General features: G+C 39.2%; 1 protein-coding gene across 1 annotated transcript in view; it reads right to left on the reverse strand.

Annotated features, from left to right (window-relative positions):
- Positions 1–10,000, reverse strand: part of LOC135201181 (male-specific lethal 1 homolog) — an 87,238-nt gene that overhangs the window by 13,409 nt on the left and 63,829 nt on the right. The window contains exon 5 of the mRNA XM_064230058.1: positions 2,394–2,686. Within this exon, the coding sequence (XP_064086128.1) occupies positions 2,394–2,686 (293 nt within the window). The remainder of the gene's footprint in view (positions 1–2,393; positions 2,687–10,000) is intronic.

Consider the following 10,000-nt stretch of genomic DNA (forward strand, 5'->3'; position numbering starts at 1 on the left):
CCAGCTTCATGAAACGTTATTATTATTATTATTATTATTATTATTATTATTATTATTATTATTATTATTATTATTATTATTATTATTATTGTCTTAGGAGTCCACAATAATAAGAATGTTAAAAGTTCGTGTATAATTCATAAATACTTTATAAAGGCTTTCGAACCCTTCACTGGGTTCATCTTCAGCCCAAAAGAAATTCTTTAGTTTTTTTTTTTTTTGGAAGAATAACCCAGAGAAGGGTTCGAAAACTTCTGTAAAGCGTTTTATAAATTATACACGAACTTTTAACACGTTTATTATTGTGGACCCTTTAGAACATTGTATAAACTCTCGTGATAGAGAGTTTTTCCCAACTAAAATTAATTATTATTTTTATTATTATTATTATTATTATTATTATTATTATTATTATTATTATTATTATTCAGAAGATGAACCTTATTCTTATGGGACAGTGTCACCCTGACCTCCAAAGAATATGTCGCTCATTAGGAAGTAAGAGAAGGTAAAGGAAAAATAAATTAATAAATTGATAAATAGATAAATAGATGAATGAACATGCTAAAACAATTAGATTTTTGTCTGTTCTACGTTGCTATGTTTGGTCTGCCATTTGCAGAGTATCTCTGGAGTATCACCATGAATGTTACTAAAATATCACTATTATAGATGATTCATCACCGTCCGTTGCACAATAAAAAAAAAATTACAGTATTCAGAACACTTAATGATTTTTGTTTTAGAATATACAGACATTCCAGGATGTTTTTTTTGTTTTTTTGTTTTTTGTTTTTGTTTTTGTTTTGTTAAGGATATAAAAACTAACTACGATACATTGTTGACCTTATTTCTCTAGATGTTGTGTTGCCTTCTGAGACACTTGAGTGATATCTCGTCAGAATAGTTTTCTAGACTTATAAAAAACCCGCTTTTATCTCATTCATTAATATTCGGATATTGCTATTGTCAACTGACCTCATTCATTTTCGGATATTGCTATTGCCAACTGACCTCATTCATTTTCGGATATTGCTATCGTTAACTGACCCCATTCATATTCGGGTATTGCTATTGTCAACTGACCTCATTCATTAAACCCCTGTCTGCCAAATACTATATATTTGGGGTGGCATTTAGGCCAGTTTCACTATTCACACTTTCAGAAACTTTCTTTTTTCCCGGTTTTAGTGTGTGTGTGTGTGTTTTTTTTTTTAAAAGAGGAAATCCAGTAAATTCTCAACTGAGTTGCATCTGCCCACATAAAAGACCTGTTTCGAATCGTTAAAAGACATGAACTTCCGTGGGCCTCTTGAATAATAATAATAATAATAATAATAATAATAATAATAATAATAATTAAGAAAGTATCCCAAGATAATCCCGACATTAGGGAATATAAGACTGTAGTTCAAATGCAGCATCCCATTCAATGTAACCTATAGGCGGAGTCATATGACAGCTCGAGAGCATCGTCCCCTTCCTCTCAACCCCCTTCCCCCTTTTTCCTTCAAACCCCTTCCCCCAAAAAAACCTTCCCTTTTTTAGTTTCATCCCTTCTATCATCTAAACTTCCATCCCCTTCCTTCGAATCTCCTCCCCCACCCACCCCCTCCTTCTTATCACTTCCCCTACCTTCTAAACTCCCCTACCCTTCCTTATAGATCCCCCTCCCCCTTACCTTCTAACTCCCTCCCCTTCCTTCTCTCACCCTCTTTCCCTTCCTTCACATTTCCTCCTTACTTTACACCCCCTCCCATTCCTTTTTTACACCCCCCAGTCCCCCAAGCCCCTTTTTTCATCTTGTTTTAACTTCTTACTTTATTAACTCTTCCCCCTTCTTGCCCCCCTCATGTATCTGCTTACCCCCTCCCCCGTCCCCGTCCCTAGACCCCCCCTCTCTCCCAAACCCCACCCCCTTCTCTTGTTTTAGCTTCACCCCTCTTCTCTTTCTTCCTTTTCACCCTCCCTCCCCTCCCTCTTCCTTCTGAACACCCCCAACTCCCTTCTCTTCTTTTATCTTCAACTCATTTTTTTCTCACCCACCCCCTCTTTCTTTCTTCCCACACCCCTCCCCTCTTTCTTCTGCCCTCTCCCTCCCCATTCCCCTCAACCCCTTCAACCCCCAAAACCTCCTCCTCGTCTTCTTTAAGCTTCACCCCTTCCTCCCCCTTCTTCTTAACTCCCTCCCCCTTCCAAAACCAATCCCTGCTTTGTAAACTCCCTCCCTCCCCCGCCCCCAAATCCCCCTTCCCGCCTCCTCCTCCTCCTTCTTTTTCTTCTTCTTCTTCTTCTTCCCCCTTCCTTCTCAAACCCAGCACTTTACTTCTCAACCCCCTCCCCCTTCCAAAACAAACCCTATCCTTTGCCTTCTAAACTCCCTCCCTCTCCACCCCCAAATCCCCTCCTTCCTTCCTCATCCTCCTCCTCCTCCTCCACCTCCTCCTCCTCTCCTCCTCCTCCTCCTTCTTCTTCTTCTTCTTCTCTTCTTCTTCTTCTTCTTCCAGCTTCAGCTTCCAGAGCAGAGGAGCATAGCCACCCTGTCTCATATTAGCGGCTCCTCCTCCTCCTCCTCCTCCTCCTCCTCCTCCTCCTCTTCTCTTCTTCTTCTTCTTCTTCTTCTTCTTTCTTCTTCTTTCTTCAGCTTCCAGCTTCCAGAGCAGAGGTGCGAGCGTAGCCACCCCGTCTCACATTAGCGGCAGATTAATTTGGCGCGTGTGTTAATGAACCGTTCGCCACATGGCTCTTTCAATTTATGACCTGTTCGGTGCTGTATATAATAAATTACCCGGCCCCACCCCCTAATACGAGAGAGAGAGAGAGAGAGAGAGAGAGAGAGAGAGAGAGAGAGAGAGCTAGGAATAGGGAGTGAGAGAGACCGAGACAGAGTCCACATGAGAGAGAGAGAGAGAGTGTCCGTATCCCCAGGATATAGACAGTAAGCTAGGGACGTAGAGAGAGATAGAGAGAGAGACAGAGAGTCAGAGAGCCCTCATGAGAGAGAGACAGAGACAGAGTGAGAGACTCACGTGGACCCTTCCTTCCTTCCTGTGACCCTGTTTGGATTCCTCTCAGGTCATCCCCCGAACAGTAACAAAGACAGAGAGAGAGAGAGAGAGAGAGAGAGAGAGAGAGAGAGAGAGAGAGAGTCACCCTTTCAGTCACCCCTCTGTCGATCCCTCTCATCTCATCTCTCGAAACGATGACATATTTCTCGGGGCAAAAAAAAAAAAAAACAGGGAAGGGAACAGCTTTACCGTTACCTGTAAATTAACGCGGTAACGGAAAATGCAAAATGCATCAATGCATCACTCAAGGGTAATGAATGCATGCAGGACCGTATTGCTTTTAATTAGGCGGTCGACGTTTCGTGATCTCTGCTTGAAAGAAATGGTTGCTTGACCCAAGTTTTATGTATAGGAGAGGTGTGCAGTATAGTGGTGGCGGAGCGGAGATATTATTATCTCGCCGAGGTTTTACTGGTTAATGGAAGGGACCTCTGAATTAATGGTGGGGGAGATCTCGTATACTGGCTGGGGAGAGGAATATGTAGTGGCTGGGTATTGGATTATTAGCGATGGGTTGCGATATTATTTTTTTTTCTATTTTATTTTGCATGCTTTGTTACAAACTTTTGTTCAGGGCAAAGTTATTGTCTGTTGAAATACGGCATGAGAGAAAGAGAGAGAGAGAGAGAGAGAGAGAGAGAGAGAGAGATTGTTCCTGATTGTTTGTGTTTCTGTTCAAAAAAGGTACAATTACCGTCTTATTTCTACTGAACTTATTACGGGAATCCCACAATTCTCTTGCAATCATATGATATGATTATTCTGTAAAACCTTTAACCCTAGATTACAAATGTATTTACTAAACTGCACTGTACATTAATTACTACCAGAAACGATCAGATGATCTACTGTGCTTGAACTTCTGTTTTGGAAACGTGAAAGTACAATATATAGTTTGTGCCATGCAGAGGAAACTTAGTATCATTTATGAGCGCATAAATATTTTTTAAAAGATTTTTTTGTCGAACCATTAATATAAATGTAAGTTAATATTTTTTTCCTTTTTCACATTTCAGGTAAAGTTGAGTTTGATGCCCTGTTTACAAGTGAGTATACTTCTTAGCATCGATCATTATTTATTGATATTTACAAATTTGCTCTTTGAATTGGTGTCGATTATTGTTGACAGATAGGCTCGTACCGACAAAATTGCAGAGAATATAGGTGTCCTCTCTTGCTGTCCGTTCGTTCGTCGATGTGTCCGTCACGCTTATTTTGTTGTGTGTATATATATATATATATATATATATATATATATATGTATATATGATAGTATATATATAATAATTATTTAGGAATTCACACACACACACACACACACACACACACACACACACATATATATATATATATATATATATATATATATATATATATATGCTCTTAAATAGGTATAAAGGGTGTATACATACACCCTTTATACCTATTTAAGAGCATAAAAAATTTGAAATTTAGGAAGCAGAATCCAACTCCCCTCGTACTTCTCCTCCGCCCTAGCCACGGCGCCCCACTGCAGTCGACTAATTACCAGATACGTAATGAATGCTGCGAGTCACAGAACGCGAACTGTAATGGGGAACTTCCTCTCCCCTCGCGGACCCAGTCACTACAGAGTACAGACTGTATAGTATAGTATAGTAAGGGCGATCTTCTTCGAGGAAGACGTGCAGGCTGTTAACTGTGAACGTGACTGCTCATACCCATACTTAAGGAAAAGGTTACTCTTTTAAAAGGTCGCCCCGATCATGGAGTAGATATCAGAGAGATGTTGTAGGCGAAAGGAATGAGGTATTTGATTTGGGGTGGGGGAATAGGGATTGGGGGAGGGCGAGGGGAGGGTATGTTTCGAATTGGTTGGATCTCTTCGAAAAATAAGATGATTTCGTGTGGAGAAAGTTGCCAGTTGCGCATTTAAAAATTTTTTTTTGTAATTTCGTTGTGTGGGGTTGCAGTGGGGTATTTCAGGGGGGATGAAAGGGGAGGGGGAGTGTGGGGGATAGGGGATGGGGGGAGGGCGAGGGAAAAGGTATGTTCCGAATTGGGATGATCTCTTCCCCCCCCCCCCCCCCCCGAAATAAGATGATTTCGTGGTGGAGAAAGTTGTAAGTTGCCCATTTATAGATTTTTTTTTTTTAGTAATTTCGTGTGTGGTTGGGGTATAATGGGGTATTTCAAAGAGGGGGATAAGAGGGGGAGGGGTTGAGGGGTGGGGGATAGGGGATGGTGGGAGGAGGAGGAGTAGGGGGAGAGTTTATTTCGAATGGGTTGGATCTGTTCGAAAAATACGATGATTTTGTGATGGAGAAGACAGTTGCCAGTTGGCCATTTAGAGAATTTTATTTAGCACTCGGTTATTTCGTGTGTGGTGGGAAATGGGGTATTTCAGGGGGGGATAAGGGATTGGGGGAGGGGGGGGGGGGGAGGGGGGGAGGGACAATGAGCTGGGGTATGGGAGTGGAGGTTTCAAATTGTTTGAATCTGGTAGAAAAATACGATGATTTCATGATGGAGTTGCCAATTGATGATTTTAAAAAAATTTTAGGACTTTCAGTAATTTCTCATTCGGAACTCTGGAATGGTATTATTTGATGTAGGGGTGAGGGGAGGGAGACTATGGTCCTGGGAAGGGGTAGGCGAGGTTTCGAACTGGTTGAATCTGGTTAAAAATAAAATAGGGCGATTTCGTGATGGAAGAGTAGTTGCCAGTTGATCATTGAAGAAAATATTTTTGTCAGGGCTTTCATTGGTGTAAACCTCAAACTTCCATCACTGTACTTTGCTGCCATCTTGGACGTGAAAGTAATATCTCTCTAAAGTATTTAATTTCCCATAAGAAATTTGTACTTGACTACGTCACGTCTCTGAAATACGACATGATTTCTATATACACTGAAATACCTGTAAAGTACAGGTTACATATACGCGTCACCTGTCGTTAAAATTATTTACGAATGCTGTAATGCCACGATTGGAAGTGATTAGAGTGATGGATCATTGAGAATGGCTATGATTCCCAAAACTGTTGTGGAATAAGGGCTAATTGCTGGCCTATTTAACCGCAGTATATTGTGAAACCAGACCTTATGGCAGATGGATATAGACTAGAAAGTAAAACAGAAGAATTGATGACCTGAAAAGTCAGCAGCTGTTATTTCACTAGAGCTGCTCAAGAGTGAAGGTTTATCCTGGTCTGAATATTAAGAATAAACATTACTTTGAATTAATGAAATATAGAGGAGTAAAAAAACAGAGACTTAGGTAATCACGTAGATTTGAGAAGATTATGTAAAAAGACTTGAAAAGAACGATCCTCTTTGAATCCCATATTAGAAAACTAGCTGGGCTGAAAATTCTGTCGTCGAATATCTACATCCAGACAATTTCGCCGTTTTGGTTTATACTTGGCATTTATTGAATGAAAATGGAGAGAAAGTGTCTAAATCATTCCATAATTGCTTTTCATTCGAAGCTGGGACGAGGAACATGATCTATAGTGAAGTTTTGTATCTCTTAAAAATCCCCCGTACATGAATTCAGTGTACATATACTTTTAAAACATTAAAAAAACAAAGTAAATAAGTTTCCTTAACTTTTCTTAATGTCCATTAAGATTCAATCCATGAGTCAGTATCTTTCTACTCCGCATAATCGAGTAAGTTGTCAGTCGTCGGATCGATCAATTAATCAATCATCTATTTTGTATATAGGTAAACGATTGAGCTGTCAGTCAGTCAATCTCCCAAAAGAAATATATTCGATCGGTTTGAAGTTTTTAACGCCGTTGAATCGAAGTTAAATCCATCAGTCTATCAACCTTGCAGTTTGGAGGAGCTCGATCGTTCCTTAAACCGATCAATTAATCTATCAGTCCGTCAATTAAAGTCTCTCATGCCTTCCTTGGGGTTTATGTATCGGAATAGTTATAGCTATTGTTGACTACATACATCTGTTTACTCCTTACTAGTAGTTCAGTTAATATTTCATTATGAAGAAACAAATATTTTCTGTGTATTAGTTTATTTCAAGCGAACAAAAAAAAAAAAAAAAAGTTATTTTGTTAATTTCGTATAAAGAGGATAATCAATTAATCTTTCCTCTTACTGAATTAAAGGCAAAGCGATTATTGGCTAATTTCAGGCAGAGAAATCCATTAACTTCCGCTTATTCGGGGAGTAAACCTACAAGGTACTTTGTTGTTGTTGTTTTTGTTGGTGGGTTCAGAAAGGTCTATGGCAGGGTCTAAACAGGTCTGCAAAAGGTGTTTGGCGTCGAGTTAAAGATACAGGAATTTTAGGATAGGATAATTATGATTTATTTATTAGAATGAAAATGTAGAAAATAAATAATGGCCATGTTAAACATTACAGAAAAATTATTGCTAATAAAATATAGCGTATTCATTTTAGTTTTCGTTGGTGAAACAACGCCCCATTTGACCGTAGATTTTAGCATCTTTTAATTTACGTTGCAAAGTTAGGGATATAATGTTTACAACTTATGCATGAGGGGAAAATCTTGCACGAGTCCCAAGTATGATGGAGGTTGGATCACGCCTTGTTCTGTTTACTGACGACTAGCATTGCATTATTGGCAGTTTTCAAACAAGAGTACTACCTTTCAGTTTTTTCATGTTAAGAATTTGTCAATTAAATGACTTTAATCATGGATGAATATCTGAAAAATGTATTTTGATATTAGATTTATTTATTTGTATAATGATGGAAGGATCTTATGTAAAATGAGCTTACTTATTCCAGGAAGACAAGGACCAAGAACCGAGGCTCTCTCTCTCTCTCTCTTGTCGTAGTAGTAGCAGCAGTACTTATTAAATATTACAAGAAAAATGGGTGTATTAGAACTATGATTTTATAAAACGATTTTGTGTTGTAGTTTACGCCAATTCTGTTTTTTCAATTGATGAATTTCAAATCATAAGAGAGGAGCTAAAATGATTGAAGATGGAGAGAACATCTCTCTCTCTCTCTCTCTCTCTCTCTCTCTCTCTCTCTCATAGCTACTGAAACCTAATAAGTAAATATTAAGATTACTCGTTTATACATAATTTCAGTTATGTATTGTCGTCAAATAGTTGCAAAGAGTCCACCCCCCTCCTATCTCTCTCTCTCTCTCTCTCTCTCTCTCTCTCTCTCTCTCTCTCTCAACAAATTGACATTAAAAGGCATACGTTACACTATTCTTGAATTGTTTTACCTCAGATAATAAGTCCCAATTCTCCACAGTTACACATTAAGAGGCCGTCGAATTCTATTCCTAAATAAAAGAAAATTTCTTTGGGGGGGCGGGGGTGGGGCGGGGAGCGAACGCCCCTAGCTGCCAACATTATCTTCCTCCATCCCAAGGGCAGTCCCTGTGAGAGAGCTCTAGGGCCACCAATGCTGTCGTTAACTGCACCTTCAGGAGGCTGAACATGAATTTGAAGATGACGAGGCGGGCTCCTGGGGCGGGGGCGGTGTGGGTTGTGGGCTGGATGAGTGTGTGGGTGGGGAGGGGGAGGGGACTATGTGCGTGGGTGATTGAGGTGCATGAATAGCTGAGAGAGAGAGAGAGAGAGAGAGAGAGGTTTTCTTTTACGGTCACCAATTGGGAAGGTGGAAAAGAAACTAAAAAAAGAGAGAGAGAGAGAGAGAGAGAGAGAGAGAGAGAGAGAGAGAGAGAGAGAGAGAGTTTTGTTTGAGAAGAAAGAGGAAAGGTTTTAACAGAAACCATCCGAGAGGGAAGTAAAGGTTAATTTTCCACAGAAACTTATAAGAAAGAATATAAGAGAGAGAAGAGAGAGAGAGAGAGAGAGAGAGAGAGAGAGAGAGAGACCTTCAAAGGCCTTCCTAAATATTATTCTTTTAATGCATGTGCCAAAGAATACAAGAAGACTTTGGATCGAACGAAAAAGAAATTATGGAAATTAAAAGATAATAATAGATAATAAGTGAATAAGTGTGCAATGTCGGCAGAGAGAGAGAGAGAGAGAGAGAGAGAGAGAGAGAGAGAGAGAGAGAGAGAGAGAGAGAGAAAGAAGTCCTCTCGACATCATACAGAAGAGCTATTAAAGACATGAACACCGCAGCCTCCAACACTCGCCTGAATTTCTCTTTGTCTGAAGTGGAAGCAAAAACATGGAGAGAGAGAGAGAGAGAGAGAGAGAGAGAACTCACTCGGGTCTTGTAGACGCCATTTCGTACCACTGCTCTTGGCGATACTTGTAAATTACGCGTGGGCTGTTGGACGAACCGCCCCCTAATATTTTGGGCTCTTCTCAGCGCCCTTTGGACTACGTGCCTGGCATCTTCAGTTCGAAAAGAAGAAGAAGAAGAAAAAGAAGAAAATGAAAAAAAATGTTGTTAAAAGAACATTCGGTCAACCGCCTCCACCCTCTCTCTCTCTCTCTCTCTCTCTCTCTGCCTTTTCCTATCCTTTATCGTTTTTCAGTTTTATTAATACTTTTATTTTTATGCTTGCACCCTCTATTATTTGCCTTTTCCAACCTTTATTGTTTTTAGTTTTATTAATACTTTTATTTTATGCTTGCATCCTCTACTATTTGCCTTTTCCTCTCCTTTATTTTTTCCATTTTTACTAGTACTTTTAATTTTATACTTGCATCCTCTATTATTTGCCTTTTCCTATCCGTTATCGTTTTTCAGCTTTATTAATGCTTTTATTTTTATGCTTGCACCCTCTATTATTTGCCTGTTCGAATCCTTTATTGTTTTTCAATTATATTAATACTTTTATTTTTATGCTTGCATCCTTTATTATTTGTCCTTTCGAATCCTTTATTGTTTTTCAGGTTTATTGATACTTTTATTTTTATGCTTGCATCTTCTATTATTTGTCCTTTCGAATCCTTTATTTTTTTGCAGTTTTATTAATGCTTTAATTTTTATGCTTACATCTTCTGTTATTTGCATTTTAGA

This window comes from Macrobrachium nipponense, chromosome 28 (genome assembly GCF_015104395.2).
Source record: "Macrobrachium nipponense isolate FS-2020 chromosome 28, ASM1510439v2, whole genome shotgun sequence".
NCBI lineage: Eukaryota > Metazoa > Arthropoda > Malacostraca > Decapoda > Palaemonidae > Macrobrachium > Macrobrachium nipponense.